Source organism: Brassica rapa, chromosome A02 (assembly GCF_000309985.2).
Source record: "Brassica rapa cultivar Chiifu-401-42 chromosome A02, CAAS_Brap_v3.01, whole genome shotgun sequence".
Classification (NCBI taxonomy): domain Eukaryota; kingdom Viridiplantae; phylum Streptophyta; class Magnoliopsida; order Brassicales; family Brassicaceae; genus Brassica; species Brassica rapa.
The window spans coordinates 1,739,531-1,766,923 of NC_024796.2; the positions used below are offsets into that span (position 1 = coordinate 1,739,531).

Below are 27,393 nucleotides of genomic sequence, written 5' to 3' on the forward strand. Positions count from 1 at the left end.
AGTCTACGGTTTTACAAAACGGTCGAAGTCGTTTTAACTTATACTCAAATTTTAACAATTTGGGTATTATTTTGTTAAGGAGAAACAAATAAATAAATGAGAGAGATTCATGGTTTCCACCATCACCAGTTCACCACCACCTAATAAGAAGCGGGATTTAAGCTGCGTTTACAAACAACAGAGTTCAAAAAAAAAAAAAAACTAATTATCCACCACAAATGTTTGGAGATTAGTTTGTTTGTTATACACGCTTCTTCTCTTTCATTCAAAAGCTTTTATTCATCTCCTTTGATCTCAAGGTATATATATATATATCTTTTCTTCTTCACATAATATTTCATGTCTGGATTGATAGTGTTTATGCCTTGCTGCTACTTATTTGATAGTCTTCTAAAACTGGATCGTTCGTTGTTCTTTAGCTTCACAGGTCGTTATTTGATTTCTGAATGATGGCAACGAAGTCTAGTACAGGGAAAACGAAACCTGACAACCAAAACCTCACCAGGTCAAGATCTCTTGGCAGAAAGCCAAAGCCTGAAGCGAACGCAGATGGGTCTGGTCGGAAACCAGTTGAGAAGTCTTTACCCAATTACCTGAAACCAACAATAAGCTCAAGACCAGACCCGGTCAAGTTCTCGAAGAAGAACAACGCTGTAGAAGACAAGCTTCTTCGTAGACGATCCTTTGATCGTCCTCCTTCACCATCCCAGAAATTTCTCAATACCTCTCCTCTTGTACGCCCACGAGATAGACCCGTTGTTCCAAGAGAGAAGTCTGTCACTGGTCTGCGCTCTGCATCTTTCCACGGAAGCGGAAGCAGCAGAGGTGGTCTCAGAGGAAGCAGTTTGGTGGCGTCGAGAGGATCTCCGGGGGTAAAGAAGAGTGGTTTAAGCGGTGCTAGTTCTTCCAAGAGCAAAAAGGAAGGTTCTGAGAATGTTCCAAAGAAATCTTCTCCTGTTGCGCCTCCTCTCGAGAATGAAGAGGAGATTATCAAGGTTGAGACCCATGTACAAGTTTCTGATCACAGAGAAGAAGGTAAAGCACAGGTTGCACAACTCGATGAATCTGAGGAAGAGAAGATCCATCCAATGGATGTCTCCACAGAAGAGGATAAAACGGAAGAGCATAAAGAACCAGAGAACAACAGTGAAGACAAGGAAGACGTTGAAAAGAAGGTTGATGATGATGAGGAGAATAAGAAGACAGTTGTTACTCAAGATATGAAAGAAGCTGCGGATATCGAAGAAACTAAGGAAGAGGAAGAAGCAGAAGTAAAAGAAGGAACAACAGAAACAAAGGCTCAAGTACCAGAGGAAGTAACAACGAAGGAAGTGGTGCAAGGGAAGAAGGAATCTCCAACAGCCTACAACGATGTAATAGCAAGTAAGTTGCAAGAGAGCTCTAGAAAGAACAAGGTCTTGGCTCTTGCTGGAGCCTTTCAAACCGTTATTGACTATGAAACTGCTGCTTCTAAGTGATACATTACAGACAAACACTGCGTCTTGTTAGCTTTCCTATGTCAGTGCTTTCATCGTTTTTCCTGTTTTATTGGACAAATGACTCATATGGTTTTGCCTGTGAACATATATCAATGCTTCGCATCTCTGCTCTTTTTCTATATGCAAAAACGTGACAAGAATATCTAACAAATTATAAGAAATTAACTCGTACAAAAAGGGATATTACTTAACTTACATCCACCAGAGCAGCTTTTGCTCTGGTTCAAACAACCGATACAACTGTGCTCTTGTAAAAGCTCCTACTGCCTTTGAGCTGTAACCGTTCCCACAACAATGAATAACTATAACCATCTTATGTTTCTTTTCCAAAACTAGATCTACCACGCGACCAATCGATGTCGTTGTACTCACACATGGAGGCGGGCTTCTCATCATTGATACCAATGACGCATCAAGCTACAAGAAAGTAGTTAAATGCACATAATATATCAATTCATCTTTCTTTCTTTTTTATGTCAACAAGTGCTCAAGCGGAATAAGATTTTGTTTGTCTTAAAACTTACATTGTTGCAATCCTCTCGATGCAAAAGGCCTATGCAGCTTCCCCAGTCGTCTACAATTGGTACAGCTTGCTCCTTGTAAAACCGCATGACCACATTCTTCAGCTGCAGTGTGCCTAGCAATGGCCGAGTGGCTTCAAATGGAACCATAATACTTTCTATTGGTTCACCCGGTATCACCTGAGTCAATAGATTATTGTTAAATACCCATATCACATCAAACCACACAAACATCAGATTCCGAGATCATTTGCATGAAGTATGAAATATATACATCTTTACCTTACTGAGTATATGTGGACGTAATATAGACTTGGAAAAGCCTAACAATGCTTCTAGGCGAACAGCAGCCTGCGGTTGAACACAATTCATCAGATCAGAGATAACATTTGTCTACCAAAACAAATATATAGTGCCTGAAAGCAACTCTTCACATCATACCATGCCTCCACTAGTCGTCCAAGGTATTGCCTTCCACCTTCTAACAATACTTGTAAGAATCCCGAGGGCCTCATCGAGCTGAAAAATTATAGGAACAAAAAAAATCACCAGACAAGTACATATTATAAGAAAATCTTAGACATCACATAACAGATGAAGCAATTTTCAATTCACTAGAAGGACCAGCACGTTTATACCTGACCAGAATTGAGAGCTGCTTCCATCAGCAGATTATCAGCTTCTTGTTGGACAGCCTTGGAGATTCTTCCGGAAGAATCTGGCCATAGGCGAAGATACAGGTTTCTAACCATGCCGTAATCTCCTTGGACAGCAAACGCACGCATCATAGACATGTACAAGTGCGGCTTTGGTCTCAATTCTACATCATCTCCGCTTCTCTTCAGTATTTCACCAAAGACACAAAGGGCCCCTGTGAAACAGATTCAATAGGGATCCTGAGACTCGAAGCCCATCTAATTACCAGATTCAGAGAGCAATAAATTCATAGTAACATACCGCTCGTTGAACCACACTTTAGAAGAGCATCAACGACTGCTGTAAATGCAGTCCGGTCAATGAACAAGCTATCACACAATTTCATTTCCAGATATACTTCTTGAAGCGATGTCAGATCCTTCGCATCTCCAAATCCCTAAGAAGTAGGAATCCATCACATATGTCAAGTGTATAGCATTAAACTTAGATGTGTAAAGAGATCCACGGATTGCTCACTCACCTTCACCAAAGTGGTGTATGTTATAACATCTGGACGAAGAGAATCATCGTAGTATTCCTCTGCTTTCTCCTGAAATTTTGTAGAAAAACAAGACACCATAATTAACATGAGCCAAGCACTACCCCAGTACTACTCTGAGTATAAAACTACCCTTTTAAATACACACTTGTGACCTTCATTTCCTTTAGAAACTTCATCGCCGCATCCAAATCGCTACATTTGATGCAGGCATGGATCAAAGTATTGTAAGTTGGTCTATCAGGCTCCAATCCAAGTCGTAACATTTCATCCAGCAAAACCACTGCCGCTTGTGGAGATCCTGAGTTAATATACCCCTGGAAACACAACACCTATATAAAAAACTGCCTTTCCTATTGACAATGGCAAAAAAACAAGAAAACATAAACCATGAAGATGTTTCCCTCAGCCAAAATGCAACTATGTGTTACCAAGTACTGATAGAGTATTAATAGTAGAAATACGCTGTATATTGATATGATAACGATTCTCAACTTGTACCAAATACAAGCTAAGCCTAGAACCTAAGGATTGCACCTCAAGAACCCAACAAACTTTCTAAAAGGCCAAGACTTAACATTCTCCTAAGCCAACTCTTATCAAGTACCTTCATCAACAAGTTATAGATGAGAATAGACGGGCCGCCCTGCTCTAGGAGTAAAGTTCCATATCGTGCAAGTAGACCATTGGCACGCCGTAAATCTCCTGCACTAGAGCAACATCAAGTAGTTTTGCATCAGCCTCAGGCCAAAGAACAGTTACACTTCCAAGATTACACAATCAACACTAAGCAGCAGTCTGATTAAGCATGAGAAACTTGAAGAATCTTACCGGCATTGATCAGCGAGTCAAGCAGCCCATAGACAAGAGCCGATGACAGCTTTGGATTCCCAAGAGCAGTTCCTTTCTCTATAGACTCCATCATTTGAAACGCCTCATCAATCCTCCTAGCCTTTCCCAATCCCTTCACCAAATCCAAAAACGCTCCAAATCAAATTTCAAAAAGTTAGTTGAAACGACGAACAAGCAAAAAACTCACTCACCTTCAAGATAATGGCGTAAGTGATGGAATCAACGCCGCATCCACCAGGCTCCGCCATCTCATCGAACAACCGTAAAGCCAAATCGACATCTCCGCAGTGAACGCAAGCTTCCAAAACGGAGTTCATCACGATCGTGTTCAGCCTCCCATACCGTTTCTTAGCCGCTTCCACCTCCTCCACTATCTGATCCAGCTGGCGACGCCGCGTGAGGAGCACGATGCGAGAGGTGAGAGGCTTGAGGTTGAGACGTTTGGAGTAGCGGTTAGCTCTGCCGGGGTAGCGCCGTCGCGTCGGGACGGAGCAGGAGGAAGGAAGGAGAGGAGTCACCAGAGCTGAAGTTCGATTCATCTTCGTGGAGGAGCGGAGGCTAACTAACCGCCATTGATGGGCTTCGCTGTACCTTGGAGCTAAGCGGAAGTGGATAACGTCGGAGAGAATCTAAATCAGTCAGTTACTAACAGTGGCGGGGTCGTACAAGACGGGGTTTGGGCCTTGGGCCTGAATATTGAAGCCCAGTAATTTCGTGAAGTGCTGCGTTTTGTCTTACTATTTGGAAGTCGCACATCGCTAAGGAAAGAAGGATGGGAAGGGATGAGAGGGAGTATAAAATAGGAGGCGAGTCGACTGACCAATTCATACCTTTCTCGGCCTTTTGGCTAAGATCAAGTGTAGTATCTGTTCTTATCAGTTTAATATCTGATATGTGGTCCATCGGACCACACGATATTAACTCTATTTTTTTAGGGTGAAGGTCCGTTAAGGTAGCTTGCTATCTGGGTCTTTGAGAGTCGTCCATGCGTTGCACTATTGCATGGATCTGGCTCAACCCACCAAATCCTAAGTTTAATAATTTATTGATCTGGTCCTTGTATTAATTGTAGTATAACATTTCTCTAGTGACCATTTTTGGTTAAAAAGTTGGAATCACGGTTCACAGTGACGTGATTCGGTTGAATCTGTAGCTTTGGATGTCTTTTTTTGGTGACTCGAATTAGATTATTATTACTAACTTTTTATATTTTAGCCTCGTAATTGTCGATGGCCGAAACATTGATACCCATATCCGGTTATTGGAGATTTTCATAAACGTATAAAGAAAGATTTTGTGTTTCTTTGGTGTATATTTCATTCATACTCTTCATGAATTTACGCCTCTTAAACTTGAAAGTCAAAAGCGGATGTAGGAAGGGTTAAAAGATTAAACTATAAGTTATCAACAATAGATCCATTTCAATTAGAGGCATGATAATGTATCTACTACGAACCTGATAATATATAGAAATTAATTTGTTTTATTGGTACACTATCAAGATAGTTCTTCATTTTAAAGATCCTAGTTGATGTAACTGTAAATAGAAAAATGAAAAGTAATGTTACTAGTCCATATGAAATTACGGTGATGGTAAGGAATTCCGGAGATGTGTTACCCACTTTGAATTATCTTTCTGAAAACCTTCCATGCAAAAACTTTGAATTTTTCTGCTGCTCTGGCCCCATTAAACATTTAAACTATATCGAATGCGCTTGGCATGATTTGGTCATGTTGAGTTTATTTATCTTTGATTTCGATTGAATGTGTTAAAATGAATTTGTAAATGTTATTTCAAAATTAATATAAAACTAGATTTTGACCCGTGCAACCGCACGGGTGTTTGTTTTCACTTTTCTATACATAAATTATTGTTTTATAACATAAGTGGTATATATTTTTAATGTTAATCATATACATAAATATTTATATAACTATTTCAAATACAATAATTTTATAATTTACATGTTATAATTAATTAATTGTTTAAACCGTATGTATTTACCATTTCTTATTGTATTTGCATTTAGTTATTAAGCAAATTAATATATTAATGAAAAAATATATTTAAAAATTATTTTGTATTTAATTTATGCTAAAGTTTGTCCCGTCTTTCAAAACTGGATTTCTTTTTACCAATATTAGATAATTTATTATTGTATATATAAAAGTCTAAGATATGTTAATTTTTAGACATGTATTATATAGTTTGTTAATTTTAAGATGTTCTATCATCATATTGTATTTTAAATAAATAATTCATATTTATGAAAATAAATTTTATAAATTTATCAATTGAATATAATTTTATCATATTTATTTTAGTATAATAATTATATTTTAACATGAACATGACTATAAAGTAGATAAAATAGGATATAATTTATTTATTTTCATTTTCATTAAATTTTATAAAAATGAAGATCTCGTAAAAATCTTTTTAAACAGATTTGTTAGAATTTTAAAATAAATATATTTATATTTAAAATGAAAAGATATCAAAAGATATTATGATTAAAATATTTTAAAAATTCATTAAGTTATTGTTTAAATATTTTTACACAGATTTATTAAAATTTTAAAATATAATATATAAATATATCTTATTTTAAAATGAAAATATATTATGATTAAAGTAGTTACAAAGATTTTATATTATTAACTTTAAAGAAATACATTTTTATTTTTATACATGTATTATATAGTTTGATAATGTAAACCCATCTTACCAACATATTAAATTTTATTTTGAACATAAATATTTTATAATTACAAAAATAAAATAAATAAATATATAAATTTAATACAATTTTATTATATTTAGCTCAATATAATAATTTTATTTTAATATGATTGATTATGATTATATAATAAATAAAATATTATAGATTTTTTTTATTTTTAATTTTATATAACTGAATTTATTAATGTATAATAATATTTTAAACTAATTTCGAAATTAGCAAGATATTTAAATATAATTTCGAAAAATGAAGATCTTGTAAAAATCTTTTTAAACAGATTTGTTAGAATTTTAAAATAAATATATTTATATTTAAAATGAAAAGATATCAAAAGATATTATGATTAAAATATTTTAAAATTCTGAACTAAAATGTAATATGAATTTCTATGAATAGGTCTATTAGGTCCATTTTTAAAAAAATCACACATGAATCAAGATTGTGACTTCTGTTTTAATATATAAGATGTACTTACATAAAAGGATTCTTACTTAATGAAATTGCAATAGTTTTTTTTTTTCCTTTTGTATGTTTTAATGATATTTTCTCACTAAACCATATATATATATATATATATCAGTTACAAATAGAAATATCGAATTAATGACACAAGCAAACATAAACTGATTCCTCTCTAGATTGTGGCCGGACTATCAGATTTAGGATAATTTTTCAGGTATACAGAAGAGTTTATACTTTTGATACAAAACACTATATAACAGATTTACTTTAGATCTATCCTCCTGGTTGATTTATTATTGAAACTATGATTTAAGACACCAAAAGTTCGTTGTCAGAAAAAAATGTAAAGAACTCTGACAGAGACCCTACACGTGATAAATTATCGAATTTTATTTTAATCTTCTTTAATAATGGAACCAAAAAGTATGAAATGATAGTCATATATTTGGATTTAGAGCAATAATACTAATCCTAGTGTAAACATGAAGCTATGGAAATTCCAAATTTATGGTATTGTTAATGATAGAAACCTAACATACACCTTGATTTAAGTTTGTCATTGTATGCTGCCTAGTTTTCTTATCATCCATCTTAATTTGTTTTGGGAAATTAAAACATATTTTGTATGTTGCCCTAAAATGACATATTCACTTGAATATTATAGCAAACTCAACTATATAATAAATATTATTGACTGAAACCAATGCAGTCGTTCACAACAAGAAGTTATGAATGCCCCCAACAATTGACAACCAACAAGTATTTGATCAAAAAAAAAAAAAAAAAAAAAAACAAAACAAGTATTTGATCACACTCAAAATATATACCTTATTTTCTATTTTAGTTATAAACTAAGACTTCTTAAAACATGCAAACATGTTAAACTTAGATGGATTAAGTCTAACAAGCTATAATATTCTGTAAAATTAGACACATAAGTATGTATAGGGCGATTCCTCCATTATATTAAAATCCAGCTTTCCACACACATAAAATATACATTTCACAAAAAAAGTACTCATTAAGAAGAAAGATGAAAAGGATTGGTCCTGCTCTAATCGAGAGTTAAATTAAACTAATTAAAAAATCCGCAATTTAAGGATTCGTGTCCCCATCCATCTAATATCTCCACATTCTCGTCCTTCTTCGAACTCGTAAGAATAACATTATCCCTAATCCTCAACACCGTCCATTTTTGGCGCGAGAGCAAAAAAAAAACAAAAAAAAAAAAAACAGAAGAAACATGTTTGTAAAGATCAACTCCACGTGTTGGTCGCCTACAGTTCCACGTAGCAACTATGAGGATGACATGATACATGGGTGGGCTAGTCACATACTCCCTCTGTTTCAAAATAGTTGATGTTTTGGTTCAATGCACAAGAATTAAGAAATACACTTTTACCTAAAAAAATAGCATTTAAAATATAAACTAAAACAAATTCAACCAATTATGAAGAAAACTATAAAACATCATTGGTCACACAGTTTTCAATAAAGCTAAAACTAATATAAAATATCAAAACATCAAGTATTTTGAAACATCTAAAACTCTCCAAAACATCATCTATTTTGAAACGGAGGAAGTATTTATATAGCAAGTAGCAAGTAGCAACTAGCAACTAGCAACTAGCAACCTATTAGCAACTACGGGGACGGGACAAGAGCCTCCGGGCGCCGCTCAGATCGTGGGACTACATAAGTTCATAACATAAAATGGCTTAGCTGTTGTCTTTCTTATTTAAAAATCTAAAAGGCCCTTTAAACAAATAATTCTGATTGCTATTATTTTTTCTTAAGTACAGTAGCTGATGTTTTTTGTATTATAGAAAATGGGATTGGTTTTCGACAACTAATTCTGTGCCATTACAGTTGTTGTCCGCTCCATTTAATTGGTGAAAAATGGGGTTTTATTCATTTTTAATACATAGTGTCGTCCGTCTTTATGGTTTCTCCTTTCACAAAATTCAAATTATTGATCATACTTCCCAACTGAAACTGAACTGAAGAATATAGTTTCAGATTAATACAAAAATATTGTAGTATGTTCGTTGCATTGTGGTACATGTGCTACCTTTGATATGCATAAAACATGAATGCCCTGAACCAATAATTCAAATATTTGTGTACGTTCGTCAAACATCGACATTCCATGTAGACTATATAGAACCACATGCATTATAAATTTAATTATTTCAGAGAAGAGGTAAAAAAGAAGTAAATCATTCATTCATTTTCTGTGTATTGATAGCTACGGAAAAAAAAAAAGAAATGATCATTAACCTTTGAATTTCACGTCCAACAGTACAAAAGTTTGGAGTCTTCATCAAACCATATCACGGACCTCGTTATTGTTATTCTAAAGTGAGAGTTATTATAATCATCCGATATATTTCTGAAAGCGTCACACAGTACACATACCCCTTTTTTTTTTTGCTAAATGTAAATATCATATTGAGATAATTGTTATACGTAGCTAGATAGCAGCCATTATACAACGCTTGTTACCCAGGCAAAACAGTGAAAAAAACAAGGTCACAAGAGAACAAATTTTACCAGATTTCAGCAGGTTTAAACTGACACTTTGTTATACTCTACTTATATATAGTTATAAAGAGTACATCATTGCCATGCACATGTAAATGTAAATGTAACCTAATTCGTGTTAGTTGATAGTTCCATCATTATTACTAATTTACTACCATATGGTTGCATGGTGAATGAACCAAAAAAAAAAACAAATCGAGTTGCTTTGTGTAGAAGACCTTATAACTGAACTGATTAGTTGTCTCTTGGCCGTCTAGTTGAAAAACCAATCTACAATCGTAGAGACTAGTCTCATTTATATAAAAACCGGTTAGTCCATTGGTTCGGTTTATCAAAGAATCGGCCAAATTATGAATCCAAACCGGTTAATGATCGTTAGTTATTGCCGCGCAAGTTCTTGTTACTTTTCTCGAAACATTTAAAAAGGTAGGGTCCTTGATTTCACCGGAGCGTGACGTCAACGCGCAGCCTCGTAAAAAACAGAGAGATGTGGAAATTGTGAGACGGGATCGAAACGTGTCGAATTCTCTGTACTCTGATTCGGTCCTGAGAAAGTAAACCAACGTGCACAGAGTAACGAGCGAGAAAGAGAGAGAAGAGAAAGAGAAAGAGTTTCGCCATTAGAATAGTAGAGAGCGAATATAATATACATTGACCTCTCTGTCTCTTGAGCAAGAAGCACATGCTCCTTGGAGTTTTTTTTCTTTCTTCTCTCTATCATCTCCGTAAAATAGCATTTGTTTTTTTTGCTCCTATCTTTCATAATTCACATGCACCTCTCTCTCTTCCCAATGCCAATCTGAAGTTTTATTTACTCTACTCAAAGACGACGCCGACTCTCTTCAGATCTACTCATTCATCTTCCTCTTCCTCTCTTCATTCTCCAGCATAAGGTAAAACTTCTGATCCAATTCATTTCAATCAAAATTGTTTTTTCTTTTTCTTCATATCATTCTGTTTCCACCTTTGACTCCATCCATTTCATGATTCTGTTAATACACACATGATGATCCAATTAATAACGTTTCATCCTTTCTTTAAATTTGATTCTCAGTTTTTTTTTTCTTTTCAATTAGCTAATATTTTCATGTAATAATATTAAATCTATGATCTTATTAGTGAATCTATGATCTTCAATCTGAAAAAAAAAAAACTGATCCAGATTTTTTCTTGGTGACTCTCAAAAAACTTTCATCTTTCCCAAAGCTCACCTTTTTTTATTTAACTGTAATTTAAAAGTTTCCCGCTAATTACTTCAATCCCTATTGGTCCACATACTTTAGTCCTTTTTCAGACAGAGATACATTGTTCTGACTTGTAATCTCCTCTGTGTCTGAATTGTAGTGAATATAGTTTTTTTTTGTTGCTATATGAAGAGAAACGCTCATTAAATGGTCTGCGAGATGGAGACTGATCATCAGACCGAAGAGATGGACGTCGAAGTCTTATCTTCCATGTGGCCTGAAGACGTCGGAGGAACCGAACCAGACAACCAGTTCAACGTCGAGAAACCCGCAGGAGATTCCGACACCTTAAAAGAAGTCGAATTCGCCGAGAAACGCACCATGGCGGATCTAAAACGTTTACCTGACCTCCTGAACACAACAGACCAAGGCTCCTCTCAGCTCACCAACCTCGTGAAGCAATGGGAGTATATGCAGGACCACGCGGTTAGACTATTGCGAGAAGAGCTCAAGATTTTGACTAAGCAAAGAGAAGAAGCCGAGGCCAAGGAGCTTAAGATCATAGAGGAGCACAACTTCGAGACCGAGGAGCCTGAGAATGTTCCGGTTTTGGACGAGAGCAGCGATCTGTTCCGCAGGTTTAAGGAGAAGAAGAGGGATAAGTTGGTCGGTAGGAAGAGGATTGAGATCGATGAGGAGTTTGATACTGTTGCGTACTGGAAACAGAAGGCGTTGAGCTTGGAGAAGATGCTTGAGGCGAGTACCGAGAGAGAGAGGAGGTTGATTGAGAAGCTTAACGAGAGTTTGAAGACTATGGAGAGTCACTCGGCACCGGTTGAAGAGTTGACTCAGAATCTTAAAAGAGCTGAAGGGTTCTTGCATTTTATTCTTCAGAATGCTCCTATTGTTATGGGTCATCAGGTAAGTAAAATGTTTGATTCGCGTTTATTCACAGATTTGTTGATCGTAGATCAAGGTTCTAAAAATCGGTATAAGAAGCAACTCAGTCTTAATCGAAACCATTTAAAAAAAATAACTGATTTATATTATTCAAATCAGTTTAAACTGTTATAAATCGTCTAAAATTAGTTTTAGTCGATATAAATTAGTCTAAATAGGCAATAATGTTAGTTCAAATTCACAATTTTGTCTAATTGTTTTTTTTTTGTATATCTAATTTTGATAATTAAATATGAAAACTAAAATATTTTATATAAGTGTAATTATACATAAAATAAATCAATAATTAATTAATGTTTCTCTGATTCTCTGCTTTTTTTTTTTTTCAGGATAAAGATCTACGCTACTTGTTCATCTACAATAAGTTTCCTACACTACGAGAACATGTAAGAGACAAAGTAAGTTATGTTCTTGTTTGTCTTCTCGTTTACTGATCATGTTAATACTCAGGACATATTGGGGAAAACAGACGTTGAGATATTCCATGGAGGTGGAGTTAAAGAATCCGAAGATTTCAAGAGAGAAGTTCTTGAAAAAGGAAAAGCTTCAAAGAGAGAGATCACATTCGAGACAGACTTGTTTGGTTCAAAGACTTTTTTGATATACGTTGAGCCTGTTTACAACAAAGCTCGCGAGAAAATCGGTATAAACTACATGGGAATGGAAGTAACTGATCAGGTGAGGAAGAGAGAAAAAATGGCTAAACTTAGAGAAGACAACGCGGTGAGAAAGGCAATGGAATCAGAACTGACCAAGACCATTCACATTACTGAGGAGACAATGAGAGCTAAGCAGATGCTGGCGACGATGTCTCATGAGATAAGATCACCATTGTCAGGAGTAGTGGGGATGGCTGAGATACTTTCTACTACAAAGCTGGATAAAGAGCAGAGACAGTTGTTGAATGTCATGATCTCTTCTGGTGATTTGGTGCTTCAGTTGATTAATGATATTCTTGATCTCTCCAAGGTTGAATCAGGTAATGTTTTCAAGTTTTGGTCTTGTTGTGTGGTCATTTTTCAAGATTCTTGATGACATAACCACATTGGACTGGTCTATTGGTAAGCGGACTTTGAGAAGACTTGGGTTCGAAATATCCCAGGATACTAAATTTGTGTGGCCATGCGGATATAAGTTCATGATTTGGACCTCATTTGAAAATTTATCGATAGTGTCTATCAGTAGACTGCACCTACCATTAGAGTACCTACCATTAAAAGATTAGTTGGAGTCCTTCCATAGGCTTGGGATACCCATGTTAATAATAATTAAAAAAATTCTTGATGACGTATGGTGTTTTTGTGTGTTGTTTTTAGGTGTGATGAAGTTAGAAGCTACCAAGTTTAGGCCAAGAGAAGTAGTGAAGCATGTGCTTCAGACAGCTGCTGCATCTCTGAAGAAAGAACTGACATTAGAAGGGAACATTGCAGATGAAGTCCCTATCTTGGTTAGTACACAAAGAGATAATGTGGTAAAGTCGTTGTAATCTAACTTCTTTTTTTTCATGTTTTTAGGTAGTTGGAGATGTTCTAAGGATCCGGCAGATTCTCACCAACTTGATCAGCAATGCTATCAAGTTTACACATCAAGGAAAGGTTGGCATCAAACTCAAAGTGATACCAGAACCATCCTTTGCAAGTGGTTTGGAGTTAAACGCAGACGCTGAAGAACAAAACGGTTTGACTGAGACTGAGACTTCGGTTTGGATTCGCTGCGATGTTTATGACACTGGAATTGGAATCCCGGGTAAGCCAGAAAGCTCCATAACATCAAAATACAAAACTCCAGCTAAGCTAGTTATTGATACGGTCCATGTTTTATTGTGCAGAAAATGCTCTTCCTTGTTTGTTCAAGAAGTACATGCAAGCAAGCGCTGATCATGCCAGAAAATACGGTGGAACTGGTCTCGGTCTCGCCATTTGTAAACAGCTGGTAGAGCTAATGGGAGGTCAACTTACTGTGACGAGCCAAGTCGACTTAGGTTCAACGTTCACGTTCATATTACCCTATAAAGTTGCAACATCGAATGACCATTCGGATGATCAAGATGAGTTCTCTGATATGGTGGATCATCAACCCGAACCAGACGACTCAACCGAAGGATACTTCCAGTTTAAACCGCTTCTAGGATCTATATACTCTAATGGCGGACCGGTCATTGGCAATAACTTCTTACCTCATAAAGTTATGCTCCCTAGTCCTGTTAAGCTCATCAACGGTCAAAGCGAGGCTGTTCAGGTTGAAAACGGTGGTTATATGGATGGACCAAGACATGAAACCCGGTCTGGTCACTGTCCTGAATCACCTCATCAATATGAGAATGGGAATGGTCCATGTCCCTCTAAGGAAAGCGAGTCTTGTAGCAGTTCACAAGCTAGCTCAGAAATGGAGTCAGAGTTTACAGTTTCATCTCCTAGGGAAGAGAAGAAAACTGAGACAGAGGTCAAAAAGACATCAAAGCAGCCAAAGATTTTGCTTGTGGAAGATAATAAAATAAACATCATGGTTGCAAAGTCGATGATGAAACAATTAGGCTATACCTTTGATATTGCTAATAATGGAGTTGAAGCTATAACTGCTATTAACGGTTCTAGCTACGATTTGGTACTCATGGTAAGACTATTATTCTCTAAGATCCAAAAGACTTGTCCTTCTCAAATTCACTTAATCTAAAAAAGGCTTATGAATCAACTTGGGTTCACAGGATGTGTGCATGCCTGTACTGGATGGTTTAAAAGCTACAAGACTGATCCGTTCGTACGAACAATCTGGGAACTGGGATGCTGCAGTAGAAGCTGGAGTAGACATCAAGACACTGGAGGATAAGCAACTCTGTGTGCGTTCCACAAACCGGCTGCCTATAATCGCGGTTAGAACATATTCTTCAAATAACGTTGAACACAGAGCTCTAATGGTTAACTTTAACGAGTAAAATGGGTTGTGGATTTTTTTTTGCAGATGACGGCAAATACATTATCAGAGAGCTCAGAAGAATGTTATGCAAATGGTATGGACTCTTTTATTTCGAAACCTGTAACGTTGCAGAAACTAAAAGAGTGTCTAAAACAGTATCTGCATTGAGAGATTTCAGAGTTTGGTAGTATGTGCGTGCTGTGTATAAAATGTGTAGGGAAAAGTTTTGGAGAGCTATACAAAGTGTAGCTTGCTCTCTTAGAGATGTATAGTATCAATAAAAAGCTTTGTCTTCTTTATTTATTTGTGGGAAGTTTATGGCGAGAGAAACAAGAAAACATTTTATCAGAGTAAAGCAGCCAAACTCTACATAAACAACAAGAGAGTATAATCAAGCTGGCTTATCTCGATTTCTGTTGGCTGTAACGTTGTATTCCATGAACATCTACAATCCCTGGAGGGAAGACTGGATCCGTAGCTGCTCTAACCGCAACTTTTGCAACCGATTCAACATTCACCGGAGGTGTGAACAAAGGTCCGACTAACGGGAGCTGGTTCAGCGGTTTTGCTTGTTGAAGAACCTACAAAAAGCCACAAGCATGATGAATAAAGAAGGCTGTGTCTTTTGAGAGATATTGCGGTAAAGAAGGAACTCTCTTACCATCTCCATTGGTGAGCCAAAGACTCCCAATGGGATCTTCATGCTTCCAACGCTGCGAGTTCCATATATAAAACCAGGCCGCAAGACTATCCCTGCACAACATTAACCAAAAAATGGTTAGGAGTCATAGAGAGTTTCGTAATTATGACACGTAAGCTTACCTCCATAAGCAAATCTTGTGAGCAGCTCGGTCTCAGCGGCTCGCTGTAAGGATCAAAAGATATGTCTTAAGACAATGTACACTAACCAAAAATGGGCTATGCAAAAGCTATTGTATACCTTTCCCTCATAGTATCCGCTCAACAAGTAGTTGGCTAGTCCGAAATCAGCAGCAGAGATATAGACAAATCTTTTCACACCTAATCAACAAAGTGTACCCAATTAGAATGCTGGTAAACTAGTGTTCACCCAATATATGCAGCTGCCAATATATTTTCAAAGATGTCATGGTGTTCAAAGTTGTAGCAGTCTAATTCCATAACATGTGTTTCCCCGCTCTACTAATCCTTACAATAAGCTCTAAGTATTTCTGAACAACTAAAGTTCTGAATGTCCTATGATCCCTCAATGTCTATCTGAGACAGATATCTAAAAAATATTGCATGTTTATTAGAAAGGATTATTAAAGTATTTATACAGTCTTCTCTAATGCAAATCAATAACAGTACTCGTACCTTTCTCTGAGGCAGCTCTAATTGCGTTGATGTTTGCAGTCCCATTAATCTTATACATATACGAGTTTGAACCAAAACCACCAACACAAGAGATCTGCAATGATTCATTCCGAATAAATTTATTTAAAAAATGTACAGTTGGAAACACACAGCGCTGCTAAATAAGCTACATTATTCCGGATTACAGAGAAAAAAGACATACCACAGAAGTCACTCCATCAAGAGCATCTTTCAATGAATCAGATGACAGAAGGTTTCCTGGGAAAATATAAAGGAAAATGAAGATAAAGGAAATAATCCAGCAAGTTCCTAAAACATGTTGAGGAGTTATAACAGTACCTTGATGCCATGTTACTCTACTAGCCCATGACTCTTGTAAAGACGACTTACCTGATCTATATCACAACCCATACAAAATGGTTAATCACAAACCAATGAATCAACACCTGACATTAATCCGCTAAACAAGATTGAACACCTGCTAAGGCTAGAGACAGATAAGCCACGATCTAACGCTTCTTTACATACATGTGATCCAACAAAGCCATTTCCACCAAGGACAAGTAACTGAGAAGAATCGAAAAGCGTAAAGTTCCAAGATCATGAACAGATAATCACACTATGTTACCTTCTCAGTAGGAGGTGGAGGCACATGTACAGTCTCTGCTTCCTCAGCATCAAACGGCTCATCGATTTTGTTAGAGTCTGTAGAGAGATACCTCCCGCCGCCACCGTATGATGCAGAAACGAACCTAATCTCAATTGCAACGACGAAAGCAAGAATGAATTAGCACAATCACCAAACCTAAATTACGGGGAAGAGCCACTCACCGTGTCTGAGCGAAAGACGATTTGAATCGGATCAAACGCGAAACGATCGTCCTCATTGTTTGGATTCGGAGTAGGAGAGAGAGAGAGAGAGAGAGAGAGTAGAGAGTCTGATGTCGACGGAGACGGAGGAGGGAGGAGTAACGGCCAAGAGCGCGGACACGTCGCCACTTAACAAGCCTCCACGTAGACACTCTTAACCGGGAGGCTACGAGAGTCGCGCGCCTACGCGAGATCCATACTAAATTATTTGGGCTTTAATTCTAATGGGCCGAAGATAAATTTTCCTCTTTTTTTTTTTCTTTTTACATCGACGTAGAACTGTTTTGTCGGCTTGAAAATTCACACGTTCTTGACGCAAACGGATAAACATCACGTGAGATGCATACTGTGGGTGAAAGGTGACAAGGGTTGAATACCTCACTAATGGGTGACAAGGGTTGAATTAACACATTTGCAATACCGTCCCGCTAATTCGTTCCCATTCATAAATTAACACATCAAATCTAAATTGTTTTTCTAAAAATGTAAAATGAAACCTTATGTAATAAAACAATTTAGAAATCAATATTTTGTTGGGTATTCTTCAAAAAAATATATATATATTTTTTGTCTGGTAATGGCAGCATAAAACCTTACCAAAGAAGCAAAGGCTTCAATTATTTATCTTGATTTTTTTTTTTTTTGCTAGAGCCACCGACCACGTTGACTCGAGTGGACTGACTTCACTCGCCATGCATTATTGCTTCCCGAGTTTCGTCTATAAAAAGACCGTAACACGGAGCTATCTACACACCAAACTCAAACAAGTCCAATCCAAATCCAAGAAAAGAGATTTAAGAAACAGAGACTTGTGTCTTGACGATGTTGATGGGAGGTGCGATGGGGACATTTGGTTCGAGCATGGCAAGTTTGTTCTTCCTCTGGGCAACTTTTCAGCAGATGTTCCCTGATCACCTCAAGATCGCAATCAAAGAGTTCTTTTTGTCTACACTCCAACAAGTCTCTTTTGTCCAAAGATTCTCCGACCACATCATCAACTTCTTCTCTCCTTACGTTGTCATCAGCTTCCCAGAGTACGAAGAGTACCGTTTCAACCACGCTTTCGCCGCCATCGACACTTACCTTGGCGCCAAAGCAATCGACAAAGCCCATAAGCTCAAGGCGAGTCAGGTCAAAGAGAGCAAAGGTCTAGTTTTAAAACGCGACGAGGCTAAAGTCAGAGATGTATACCAAGGAGTACACGTCTGGTGGGAGCTTGTGACGACTGGTACTGATCACGATGGAGACAGAACACATAAGCTCACTTTCCATAGACGTGGGTTGGAGATAGTAACCGGATCTTACATTAAGTATGTGGTGGAAGAAGGGATATCAATCGAGGCCAAGACCAAGCAGACGAAGCTGTACACGAACAACCCTAGTTTCGGCTGGGATACTAGCGGCTTGTGGAGACGCATTGATTTTGAGCACCCGGCGAGTTTCCAGACATTAGCTATGGATCCTTGGAAGAAAGAAGAAGTTCTGAGCGATCTCGAGGCCTTCAGAAATGGGAAAGACTATTACAAGAAGATTGGGAAAGCTTGGAAGAGGGGTTACCTATTGTACGGACCACCAGGGACCGGTAAAACCACGATGATCGCAGCTATAGCAAACCATTTGAACTATAACATTTATGATCTCGAACTCACGGCTATTAAAAGCAACTCAGAGTTGAGGAAGCTCCTCACCGCGACATCAAGCAAGTCGATTATCGTGATCGAAGACATTGACTGCTCTTTAGACCTAACAACGGGAGAAAGAAAGAGAGATGGTGATGACTTGAGCAGCAAGAAAGATAGTGAAAAGAAGGAACAAAGCGAGAGCAGAGTCACGCTCTCGGGGCTTTTGAATTTTATAGATGGTATATGGTCGGTTTGTGGTCAAGAGAGGATTATCATATTCACGACGAATCATATGGAGAAACTAGACCCGGCTTTGATCAGGAGAGGAAGAATGGATATGCATATTGAGTTGTCTTATTGTAGCTTCGAGGCGTTCAAGGTTCTTGCAAAGAACTACTTGGATGTTGATTCTCATCCTCTGTTTGGTGAGATTGAGTCTTTGCTTAAGGATACAAAGATCGCTTCAGCTGATGTCGCGGAGAAACTGATGGCCAAGAATCAAATAATAGATGTTGACGGGTGCCTTGAAGACTTGGTTCAGAGTTTGGAGAGGAAGATGAAGGAACAGAGAGGTCAAGATGAAGATTAGCTGGTCACAAGAAGAAATCTGGATTGTTTCAGGACAACCTCCAACTTATCTATCTTATACTCCATCCGTATCAGTTTATCAGTTTAATTGTTGTTTAAAAATTTTGATTTTGTTCCAAAATAAGTGATGTTTTCACAATACTATGTGAAATTTAATGTTATTTGAAAATTTTGACCAATTATGAAATACTGCATCTTTTTCTTATTGGTTGAATTAGTTTTATTTAATATTATTTTATGTAACCAAAGCCAATTACATCAAAGTTTGTATTTTCTTAATATTTGTGCAAAAACCTTAAACACCTATTAAAATGATACAGAGGGAGTAATATTTATGTAGTGGGTCTGATAGATTCTATTACTGTCTCCAGCATGTTAGTGTACGTTACTACCTGAATTTAAACCTGTTTGAATGTGATGTATGAGCTTTAAGAATATTCTGTTTTTGAAGACCAATATTTAAATATAATTAGCAAGATTTAAGTTACAAATTACAAACACAAACCTAAATGAAGAGTTAAATCCAAATGTATAGATGTAATCATAAACATACATTTCATATTAAATACATATGAAATCCTAAATCCAACCACAATCAAGGATCTGTGAGGGAACGCTATGTACCTTATCGGAAACTCAGAAGTGTGCATTATCTGGTTTGTTCACTCTGATGATGTCCTCTGAGTCGACCTGATCTTGCTTACTTTCACTGGATGAGATCTTAAGTTCTCCAACTTGCGGCATTAGATTAGCTTCGTTGGATGACGAGGAGCTGGGGTGGCTTGATGAAGCTGTCTCCAAGAAACGAACGATGACACATGTGATGTTGTCTGCACTTCCTCTCTTTATTGCTTCTCCCACAAGTTTCTTCGCTGACTCCTCTGGATCCTCAACATCCTTAACCATTGCAACTGCTTCCTGCAAGAAAATGAAGATTATAACAACTATATAAAAGAAAAGAGGTTAAAGAAAACGTCACAGACCTCATTAGAGAAAACATCCCATAGCCCATCACTTGCTAGGATCAGAAACTCAAGAGAATCATCAATCTTTTCCTCCTGTATTCAATGACAAAAAGGGTTTGGGAAATTCAGAGGACACGAAGATCATATGCAATACGGTTATGATTCAAGTGAAAATAACCTGGATCTCTGGATCAGCAACAACGTATTGCTTCAGAAGACGATCACCAAAGGCGCGAGAAACTGCAAGGATTCCTCCAACCCTCCAAGTTCCTATTCAATTAATGAATGCAACACCAAACACACACATAATTTAAGACTATCTATTGAGAAAAAAGTATGAACCAACACCAAAGTTACATACCTGCCCACATCACAAACCCACCAGCATTCTCAATCCTTTCACGCTCATCACTTTGGTCAGGTTTATGGTCCCTTGACACAGCAATGGCTGCACAACACACAGAATCATGAGAAAAAAAAATCATCTGAATAATTACAATAAAAAAAATAAACAGTCATAACTGATCTACTAATAAAATTAATTACCATTTCCGCCTCTGCTGATAACAGCTCTTGAATCACCAACATTGGCAACAATCAAACGATCACCAATAAGTATAGCCGTAGAGGCAGTCGAACCAGCGTCTCTATTGTGACTATTCTCTGACTTGAGAAGTTCAGAGTCCGTATGGTTATAAGCATCAGCTGGAAAAAAAAACATTAACGCCAATTAGACCGCAGCATGGATAAATACATTGTGATAAAAAAAAGTTTGTTCAGGTTCTTGAGAGAGTGTACTTATAGCTGGCTTAGTGTCAGAGATAAACTTTGGATGAGTGATTAGATTACTGAAAAGATGACGCTTCACATACTCAGCTGCTCTGGCTCCACCATGGCCTGTCAAAAACAACAAGTATACATTCATCCCAAAACTAAGCTAAAAGCTCTACCAGAACCAATCTTAAGGTCATGCATGACTCATGGCACAAGTGAACCATCAAGATTTATAGGGTGAACTATGAAAACTATCGTATAGCATCAGATATCCACCAAACTATGACCTCGTGCTAAAATTCGATAAGTTTAAATTGTAAACTTAGTTGGTTAATAGTAAATCGATTAAAACCATGGTCTATAGATAATTAAGTTCCCCACTACCAATTTGGGGAGAAATAAATTTAAACTTATGATTTGGGGAGAAATAAATTTGCAACTATTAATTTATGGAATTTTAGAACGAGGTCATAGTTTGATGACGAGATTAGTTTTCTTGAGAGAGGGAAACACATACATACCATCAAAAACTCCAAATAAACCAACGATTTGTCCATCGATACCGTCGATCCTCGTCTCGAAAAAGTCTTCCATAGACGATCTCTTCCCAGCGGAGCTCGCGTATCCATAGCTGAATTTTCCGTTCTGGCTGAAACCGAATCATGTTAACAACACAAGATCGATCGAAGATCCTCGATAAGAATTCAAATGATCAAAACAGAATCAATCACGTGAGAGATACGTAGATCCAATTCCAATCGAAAACAAAAGTGAAACCACAGCTCGAATCAAATAATCAAGAGGCGGTTATGAGATTGAATTTGACCTGAGACCTCCACCGCTCGCCGGAGTTTCAACGGTCTGCGTCGGGTTGGAACACGACAACGCCAAATCCAGATATCCCATAGCTTATTCCACGAAAAATTCAAAAGGTAAATCTGCTCGGGATGTTCTCGTCTAGCCTGAAACTTCCATGAAAGAATCACGAGGAGAGAGAAGAAGAAGATGATGATGGGGGAGAGATTCACGTGTTTGATCGACGTTTCGAGAGCATATTCCGGCGAACGATTCATGGTAATTATAGAAAGTAGAAAGATATTATCACAGAAGAACGAACACACACAAGTCAAAAACCGCTTAACCAATGGCGCGTTGACAGATACTGACACGTGGCGCTCGTTAACCGGTGGTTTGACTTTAATGTTTTATTAACCATCAACATTGACCATGGGCCTTAAAAATGAGCCCATGGACCTGTACTTTATTAACTTAATTAAGGATAAGACTATTCCTACTGCCAAACAGTAGCGTAAAATAGGTGCTTTCATATGGCAGGTATCTTCAGTGGCGTGAAACAGTCTGTTGATCCTTTTCTTTCCATCAACACAGAAATGTAAGTCTCTCTGAACCAAGATTCTACTGCAGAGCGCTAGAGAGTTGACTAGAAGATGTAACCAAGAGTGGGAACCACCACTGTCTTGGATCAACAATTTTATCTTAGCTGTAAGTGATATTTGAGTAGTCAGATTTTAAAACACAAAGATCACAATGTGGAATATGTCATAGGTTGAACTTTGGTTTTGTGAATAAATAAAAAGAGGTTTATTGATTATTACCAGCTACAAATGTCATCTTCACGCCAACTAGTTAGCTTTTACTGAATATGTTGTTTAGTTTTAGTTTTTTACTGGACCTATAATTAATAATTCGGATCAAAATTATTCATAACTACTAATATTTTATCTATGTGCTTGGATACTCACAATCCAGTATAGTGTATGAATTCAAACTATATTTTTAAAGATATGATTATTATATATTTTTAGTAATTGTTATTTTGTAATATACATGTAAAACTGTTAATAAATATATTTATCAATCTATCACTCGCTCACTCAAATTACACGCTTAAATAATATTTAATGATTGTGCCAAATCCTTAAAATAAGTGTAACCATTTTTTCCTCTCTTTTTAACTACAACCATTCTGAGCAAAACCTATCCGTCCACCCGCCGTATCATACACAACTTGTAGCGTCATTTGCTGGAAGCTCCCAAAGATGGCTAAGTCACCATCGTTGTCATTGCCTGCAAACGCCAAGCAAACATGCGATGCATTCAACGGATACAAAATCCCATTTAAGCCAAGTTCCACGGTGGTGCCGCCTCCGAAGGAGAACGAAACTTTCGGGACAGACATCGTGTCGAAACCTTTGGGATCGTAACACGTGTCCAAGAGTTCTACCGCGGATGCAGTCGTGTAGTTCTTCATGTTTTCCTTAAACGCGCCTCGCAATGCTGCGTAGGCCTTGGGAGGGAGGCGAGTGATCACAGTGCCGGAGTCGATTATAGCACGGGGGTGTGAGAACACTGTCGATGGAATCTCCAGTTTCTTACCTCCGACGGTGATGCTTACTATATCAAGACCATATAAGTGCGTTTTTGGTAAGGATTTGATCGGCGTGTACTTGACGGAACTAGAGATTCCAGTGGATCCGAAGGTGAGATGGCCGGTTCTGTCGGGAGAAGGGAAACAATAAGAGAATATATTATTGTACTTGTTCGCTGTCTGCGAAGGAAATGAGAGTACGTGGCTGCTAAGGCCGAGTAGTCCAGCAGTGTTGTCGTTAATGTTAGCCTCTTTTTCACTGCAGCCAAAGTGAATGCCGGAGAAGACATCAGCGGTCGTTACGGTGAATTTATCCTCGGCGAGGTATCCCTCGGAAGACGAGTTATCATTGTAGTCGATGCTGTAGCAGCAACGATACGCCGAACAGGGAATATCTAATCGAGGGGATAAAAATTTAAAACTCGGTTAAACGTAACAAAAAAAAACTGTAAAAATCGAACCTGTGGATCTGATATCATCACTACACACTCGAGATGTAGATGATACTGTGTTGAAGGAAGTAGACGATGAAGGATTAAAGATGTCTTTGTTTTTAGAGTTGCAAGCTAAACTTATATATCTACGGGATCTACCGCATTGCCTGCACTTTGTCCACGTCAAATCGCTGCCAGTGTCTATGATCAGTGGCTGGTTGTGTGTAGGTGTTCCGATTCCGATTGTCACGATGTAGCTCCCCGAACCGAGATCTTCCTTGCTCTTGCTCTCGTCCTTAACCGGTAAACCGGTTTGTGTAAGTCGGTCTTCCAAATTATTTGTCAGCTTTGAGTGGATAGAGTCCACTCGTGCTTGGTCGCGTCTGAGGATGTCTGCACGGTCGAGTTTAACAGCTTTGCCGCTCCTGAGAGGCGAGCACGCGCCGTGCTTGTGCACCACGCGCAGCGACGACTTGGTATCATATTCTGAGCAAGAAACTCATGTAAGCAAAAGACCCACAAGACGCCTAATAGAGTAAACTTGTTAGTTACCTTTTGAAGAAGGAACACAAGAGGATGAAGGAGAAAGAGAGCTGAGCTGGATTGTATGATAATCAACTCTTCCACTCTCTCTTTCTTGAGCTCCCTCTGTAAAACCCCTGTTGAGATATACACAGAGGAGTATTATGATATTCAACAGATTCCTAGCAAAGCTCATTTTGCTATTCCTCACAGCAATGTTATTTAAATTGTCGCTCAATTACGTGCAATTGATTGGTTTTATTTTATAACAAATATGTGTTGCCGGTTAAGCTCTTTGCTACCACATATATATCAGATAAGTAATGGACATGACGACGCCATTTCGTTTTTTGTCTTAACTTTGGCGTGCGTACTATAGGGGTTGTAATAGTCAACGACATACGATTATGTGGTTGTGGCTCTATACTCCCAAGTTTTCAAGTTTGGCGTGCTTATAACCAATATTCCACTAAATGTTAAATGTCATTCTGTGTCTATATTCCAAGTCTCAGAGTATGTAAGTCTAGCCGTTCTAAAGGGGTTGTATTGTTAAACCCACTAAATAATTGACTGAGCACTGACCTAAGTCAATTGCAAAGTATGCCACTGACCTGAGTCAATTGCAAAGTATGCAATGTTAAGACAATGCCCAAAGAAATTGAGTTTTTCAACAGTTTGAAATTTTTAATTTGAATTTGCACACAGCTTCTCCAATAGAAGGTATAACTGTTTTGTTGTATCATCCACACAAATTTATTTCTGTACACTTTACTTCACAGGCCCATAACGATTTCAGCCCAATTACACACTTGAATAACGGATAAAGCTAATTAATGCCAAATCCATATAATTAAATCCACCCCTTTTTTAAGCTTTAACTACACCCATTTGGAGCAAACCCGACCCGCCCGCCCGCACCATCGTACACAACTTCCAGCGTTTGCTGCTGAACGTTCCCAAAGATGGCAGCGTTAGTGTCATCGCTATTCCCCGCAAACGCCAAACAAACCTGCGACATCTTAAACGCGTATAGAACCCCCGTCGATCCAAGCTCCACAACCGCGCCGCCGCTGAAAGAAAACGCCACTTTCGGAATCGTAACCGTTTTTAACCCGCTGAGATCGAAACACGTGTCCAAGATCGAGACCCCCGACGCGCTCGGATACTGACTCATCTTCGCCTTGAACGCGTCTTTCAGCGCCGCGTAAGCCTTCGGCGGGAGACGAGTGATGACGGTTCCGGAGTCGATCAAAGCCCCCGGAGTTGAGAACACGGTGGGAGCGATCGCTAGCTTCTGACCTCCGACGGTGATCCCGACGATGTCGAGGCCGTAGAAGGACGTGCCTTCGGTGATGGTGGAGATCGGAGTGAACTTGACGGATCTGGAGATTCCGGCGGTTCCGAAGGTGAGATGGCCGGTGTAGCTGGCGGAGGAAGGGAGGCAGTAGGAGAAGATCTTGTTGTATGTTGTTGCAGTCTGCGACGGGAAGGAGAGCTTGTCACGGCCGAGTCCGAGAAGTCCGGCGACGCCGGTGAAGAGTCCTTGGTTGTTCTCGCCGCATCCGAAGTAAACGCCGTCGAATACGTTGGAGGTCGTTAGCGTGAACTTCTCCTTCGCGAGAAACCCGACGGAGAAGGATTGATCGCCGTATTGAATACCGTAGACGCACGTCGAAGCTGAGCAGCTTCCAGAGTTACCTAATCTCGGCGGGAAAAAAAACGGTTAAAATTGGGAAACCGGTTTAACATAACCGGATTAAAATTGAAAAACCGGTTAACAAAAAGTAAACCTGTAGCTGAAGAGAGAGAAGTACACGCGGCCGAAGAGCACGAGACGTTGTAGTACGAGGAAGACGAGGACGGGTTAAAGATTGGTTCCTTTTGAGAATAGCATGTTTGAACGCACGGCTCGCATTGAATCCACGTCAGATCGCTTCCTGTGTCGAAGATGAGAGACTGGTCGCGTTTCGGTGTTCCGATTCCGACCGAAACGACGTAGTTTCCTGATCCGAAGATGCTCCCGTCTTTAGCCGGTAGAGCCGTTGACTTGCTTTGTCTAACTCTGTCTGTGAGCTTCTTGGACAGTTTTGAGTGGATTGAGTTTACGCGCGCTTGGTCGAGTCTGAGGATCTCTGCATGGTCTGGACTCGTCGTGGCCTTGTCACTGGTTAAAGACGAGCACGTGCCGTGCCTGTGCGTCACGTGCAGTGAGGACTTTGTATTAGACGCTGAGTAGATAAGTTCACGTTAGACACAACAACAAAAATGCATACAGATTCTCCAAAAATAAACATTAGTATTATGGTGGTCGTTGATGTATTATTCATATATTATCTAAGAAAATAAAATAGAAAATTTCATTGTGATGTCAATTATTGGAGTCAACGTCACAGAGTTGTATTCATATTAATTAACTCACTTAACTAGCTAGCAAAAGTATTCATATTTTCAATCAAGCATGTATTACACATCTAATAATCATGTGCCTTACTGGCAGTAATTTGGCCGTGATTGTAACTTAATTGATATTAAACAATACCTCCATATGATCTTTACATAATAAGGACGACAAATATATAAAAGGACATACGAATAACATATTTATCTACCGTATGTATATAGCATAAACACAATGAATAATCATAAATTGAATTGACTAAGAAAATACTACCTCTGGTGGAAAGAACACAAGGTGATGATGATGAAGGGAAGAGAGAGCTTAGTTCTATAGTATGAGTTAAAATCTCTCCACTCTCTCGTTTTTGAGCTCCATTAGCACTACCCCAGTTGAAACATACACAAATGATTATTATGATATTCAATACATTCCTAGCAGAGCTCATTTTCTCTCCCTCTCTTCTTTGTCCCTTACAATAATAAAAAGTGTGACTCAATGCATGACAATGGTTGGTCCTTTATAAGCAGGCTCAAGAAAGTCTCTAGTGGAGGTTGTTAAACTTTAGAAGCAATCCAGTCATCCACATATCACATAAGTTAGGGGACTCCAATCGTTTCACTAA

At 38.1% G+C, this 27,393-nt stretch overlaps 8 protein-coding genes and 1 non-coding gene across 11 annotated transcripts; 4 read left to right on the forward strand and 5 right to left on the reverse strand.

Annotated features, from left to right (window-relative positions):
• Nucleotides 1-423: 423 nt before the first annotated feature.
• LOC103850310 (nucleolin-like) lies at nucleotides 424-1,664 on the forward strand. The gene has a single exon (XM_033284454.1). The coding sequence runs from the start codon at nucleotides 447-449 to the stop codon at nucleotides 1,476-1,478; it is 1,032 nt and encodes a 343-aa protein (XP_033140345.1). The 5' UTR covers nucleotides 424-446; the 3' UTR covers nucleotides 1,479-1,664.
• LOC103850311 (pentatricopeptide repeat-containing protein At5g10690) lies at nucleotides 1,589-4,675 on the reverse strand. The gene is made up of 11 exons (XM_009127038.3): nucleotides 4,259-4,675; nucleotides 4,047-4,179; nucleotides 3,823-3,920; nucleotides 3,371-3,532; nucleotides 3,198-3,266; nucleotides 2,978-3,113; nucleotides 2,659-2,891; nucleotides 2,462-2,539; nucleotides 2,303-2,371; nucleotides 2,024-2,200; nucleotides 1,589-1,916 (listed from the first exon to the last, which is right to left on the reverse strand). Exons 1-11 carry the CDS (start codon nucleotides 4,604-4,606, stop codon nucleotides 1,692-1,694), a joined length of 1,728 nt encoding a protein of 575 aa, XP_009125286.1. The 5' UTR covers nucleotides 4,607-4,675; the 3' UTR covers nucleotides 1,589-1,691.
• A 218-nt stretch (nucleotides 4,676-4,893) lies between these two features.
• On the forward strand, nucleotides 4,894-5,089 carry LOC117132347. The gene has a single exon (XR_004455897.1). It is a non-coding gene; the product is annotated as a U2 spliceosomal RNA (small nuclear RNA).
• A 2,013-nt stretch (nucleotides 5,090-7,102) lies between these two features.
• Nucleotides 7,103-15,175, forward strand: LOC103850307 (histidine kinase 5-like). Its single transcript, XM_009127035.3, has 8 exons — nucleotides 7,103-11,922; nucleotides 12,291-12,347; nucleotides 12,412-12,940; nucleotides 13,278-13,408; nucleotides 13,476-13,707; nucleotides 13,790-14,574; nucleotides 14,666-14,830; nucleotides 14,920-15,175. The coding sequence occupies exons 1-8, from the start codon at nucleotides 11,209-11,211 to the stop codon at nucleotides 15,040-15,042; spliced, it is 2,736 nt and encodes a 911-aa protein (XP_009125283.2). The 5' UTR covers nucleotides 7,103-11,208; the 3' UTR covers nucleotides 15,043-15,175.
• Nucleotides 15,144-17,273, reverse strand: LOC103850308 (uncharacterized protein At1g32220, chloroplastic). Of its 3 annotated transcripts, XM_009127036.3 has the most exons (10): nucleotides 17,041-17,267; nucleotides 16,838-16,961; nucleotides 16,688-16,776; nucleotides 16,549-16,604; nucleotides 16,412-16,467; nucleotides 16,210-16,303; nucleotides 15,815-15,894; nucleotides 15,697-15,739; nucleotides 15,536-15,627; nucleotides 15,144-15,455 (listed from the first exon to the last, which is right to left on the reverse strand). In XM_009127036.3, exons 1-10 carry the CDS (start codon nucleotides 17,094-17,096, stop codon nucleotides 15,276-15,278), a joined length of 870 nt encoding a protein of 289 aa, XP_009125284.1. In that variant the 5' UTR covers nucleotides 17,097-17,267; the 3' UTR covers nucleotides 15,144-15,275. The 3 variants fall into 3 exon arrangements, with proteins under 3 accessions (XP_009125284.1, XP_033140347.1, XP_033140348.1); XM_033284456.1 differs by having other exon boundaries at nucleotides 16,412-16,604; XM_033284457.1 differs by lacking the exon at nucleotides 16,688-16,776 and having other exon boundaries at nucleotides 16,412-16,604; nucleotides 17,041-17,273.
• A 571-nt stretch (nucleotides 17,274-17,844) lies between these two features.
• LOC103850306 (AAA-ATPase At3g28600) lies at nucleotides 17,845-19,490 on the forward strand. Its single transcript, XM_009127034.3, has one exon. The coding sequence runs from the start codon at nucleotides 17,902-17,904 to the stop codon at nucleotides 19,288-19,290; it is 1,389 nt and encodes a 462-aa protein (XP_009125282.1). The 5' UTR covers nucleotides 17,845-17,901; the 3' UTR covers nucleotides 19,291-19,490.
• A 236-nt stretch (nucleotides 19,491-19,726) lies between these two features.
• Nucleotides 19,727-22,124, reverse strand: LOC103850305 (probable protein phosphatase 2C 69). Its single transcript, XM_009127033.3, has 8 exons — nucleotides 21,855-22,124; nucleotides 21,550-21,677; nucleotides 21,053-21,151; nucleotides 20,801-20,959; nucleotides 20,616-20,702; nucleotides 20,433-20,524; nucleotides 20,273-20,347; nucleotides 19,727-20,207 (listed from the first exon to the last, which is right to left on the reverse strand). The coding sequence occupies exons 1-8, from the start codon at nucleotides 21,932-21,934 to the stop codon at nucleotides 19,926-19,928; spliced, it is 1,002 nt and encodes a 333-aa protein (XP_009125281.1). The 5' UTR covers nucleotides 21,935-22,124; the 3' UTR covers nucleotides 19,727-19,925.
• A 698-nt stretch (nucleotides 22,125-22,822) lies between these two features.
• LOC103850304 (aspartyl protease family protein At5g10770) lies at nucleotides 22,823-24,739 on the reverse strand. The gene is made up of 3 exons (XM_009127030.3): nucleotides 24,404-24,739; nucleotides 23,879-24,337; nucleotides 22,823-23,812 (listed from the first exon to the last, which is right to left on the reverse strand). Exons 1-3 carry the CDS (start codon nucleotides 24,567-24,569, stop codon nucleotides 23,001-23,003), a joined length of 1,437 nt encoding a protein of 478 aa, XP_009125278.1. The 5' UTR covers nucleotides 24,570-24,739; the 3' UTR covers nucleotides 22,823-23,000.
• A 312-nt stretch (nucleotides 24,740-25,051) lies between these two features.
• On the reverse strand, nucleotides 25,052-27,301 carry LOC103850303 (aspartyl protease family protein At5g10770). The gene is made up of 3 exons (XM_009127029.3): nucleotides 27,045-27,301; nucleotides 26,164-26,601; nucleotides 25,052-26,071 (listed from the first exon to the last, which is right to left on the reverse strand). The coding sequence occupies exons 1-3, from the start codon at nucleotides 27,214-27,216 to the stop codon at nucleotides 25,248-25,250; spliced, it is 1,434 nt and encodes a 477-aa protein (XP_009125277.2). The 5' UTR covers nucleotides 27,217-27,301; the 3' UTR covers nucleotides 25,052-25,247.
• Between the last annotated feature and the right edge of the window lie 92 nt (nucleotides 27,302-27,393).

Bases quoted from the DNA above. Each gene is read 5' to 3' on its own strand.
- LOC103850311 (XM_009127038.3), bottom strand. From the start codon at position 4,606: ATGAATCGAACTTCAGCTCTGGTGACTCCTCTCCTTCCTTCCTCCTGC. The intron at 4,180-4,258 runs GTGAGTGAGTTT...GATTTGGTGAAG, and splicing joins CTTACGCCATTATCTTGAAG to GGATTGGGAAAGGCTAGGAG. The intron at 2,201-2,302 runs GTAAAGATGTAT...CTATTGACTCAG, and splicing joins GTCCACATATACTCAGTAAG to GTGATACCGGGTGAACCAAT.
- LOC103850307 (XM_009127035.3), top strand. From the start codon at position 11,209: ATGGTCTGCGAGATGGAGACTGATCATCAGACCGAAGAGATGGACGTC. The intron at 12,941-13,277 runs GTAATGTTTTCA...TGTTGTTTTTAG, and splicing joins TCTCTCCAAGGTTGAATCAG to GTGTGATGAAGTTAGAAGCT. The intron at 13,708-13,789 runs GTAAGCCAGAAA...TTTATTGTGCAG, and splicing joins CACTGGAATTGGAATCCCGG to AAAATGCTCTTCCTTGTTTG.
- LOC103850304 (XM_009127030.3), bottom strand. From the start codon at position 24,569: ATGAGCTTTGCTAGGAATCTGTTGAATATCATAATACTCCTCTGTGTA. The intron at 24,338-24,403 runs GTAACTAACAAG...TTTCTTGCTCAG, and splicing joins TTGTGTTCCTTCTTCAAAAG to AATATGATACCAAGTCGTCG. The intron at 23,813-23,878 runs GTTCGATTTTTA...CCCCTCGATTAG, and splicing joins TGATGATATCAGATCCACAG to ATATTCCCTGTTCGGCGTAT.
- LOC103850310 (XM_033284454.1), top strand. From the start codon at position 447: ATGATGGCAACGAAGTCTAGTACAGGGAAAACGAAACCTGACAACCAA.
- LOC103850308 (XM_033284456.1), bottom strand. From the start codon at position 17,096: ATGAGGACGATCGTTTCGCGTTTGATCCGATTCAAATCGTCTTTCGCT. The intron at 16,962-17,040 runs GTGAGTGGCTCT...AATTGAGATTAG, and splicing joins TCGTCTTTCGCTCAGACACG to GTTCGTTTCTGCATCATACG. The intron at 16,605-16,687 runs GTGTTCAATCTT...GTTGTGATATAG, and splicing joins TCTGTCTCTAGCCTTAGCAG to ATCAGGTAAGTCGTCTTTAC.
- LOC103850306 (XM_009127034.3), top strand. From the start codon at position 17,902: ATGTTGATGGGAGGTGCGATGGGGACATTTGGTTCGAGCATGGCAAGT.
- LOC103850303 (XM_009127029.3), bottom strand. From the start codon at position 27,216: ATGAGCTCTGCTAGGAATGTATTGAATATCATAATAATCATTTGTGTA. The intron at 26,602-27,044 runs GTAGTATTTTCT...TTATCTACTCAG, and splicing joins TTGTGTTCTTTCCACCAGAG to CGTCTAATACAAAGTCCTCA. The intron at 26,072-26,163 runs GTTTACTTTTTG...CGCCGAGATTAG, and splicing joins TTCTCTCTCTTCAGCTACAG to GTAACTCTGGAAGCTGCTCA.
- LOC103850305 (XM_009127033.3), bottom strand. From the start codon at position 21,934: ATGGGATATCTGGATTTGGCGTTGTCGTGTTCCAACCCGACGCAGACC. The intron at 20,703-20,800 runs GTAATTAATTTT...TGTGTTGTGCAG, and splicing joins TATCAGCAGAGGCGGAAATG to CCATTGCTGTGTCAAGGGAC. The intron at 20,348-20,432 runs GTTATTTTCACT...CATTGAATACAG, and splicing joins TTGCTGATCCAGAGATCCAG to GAGGAAAAGATTGATGATTC.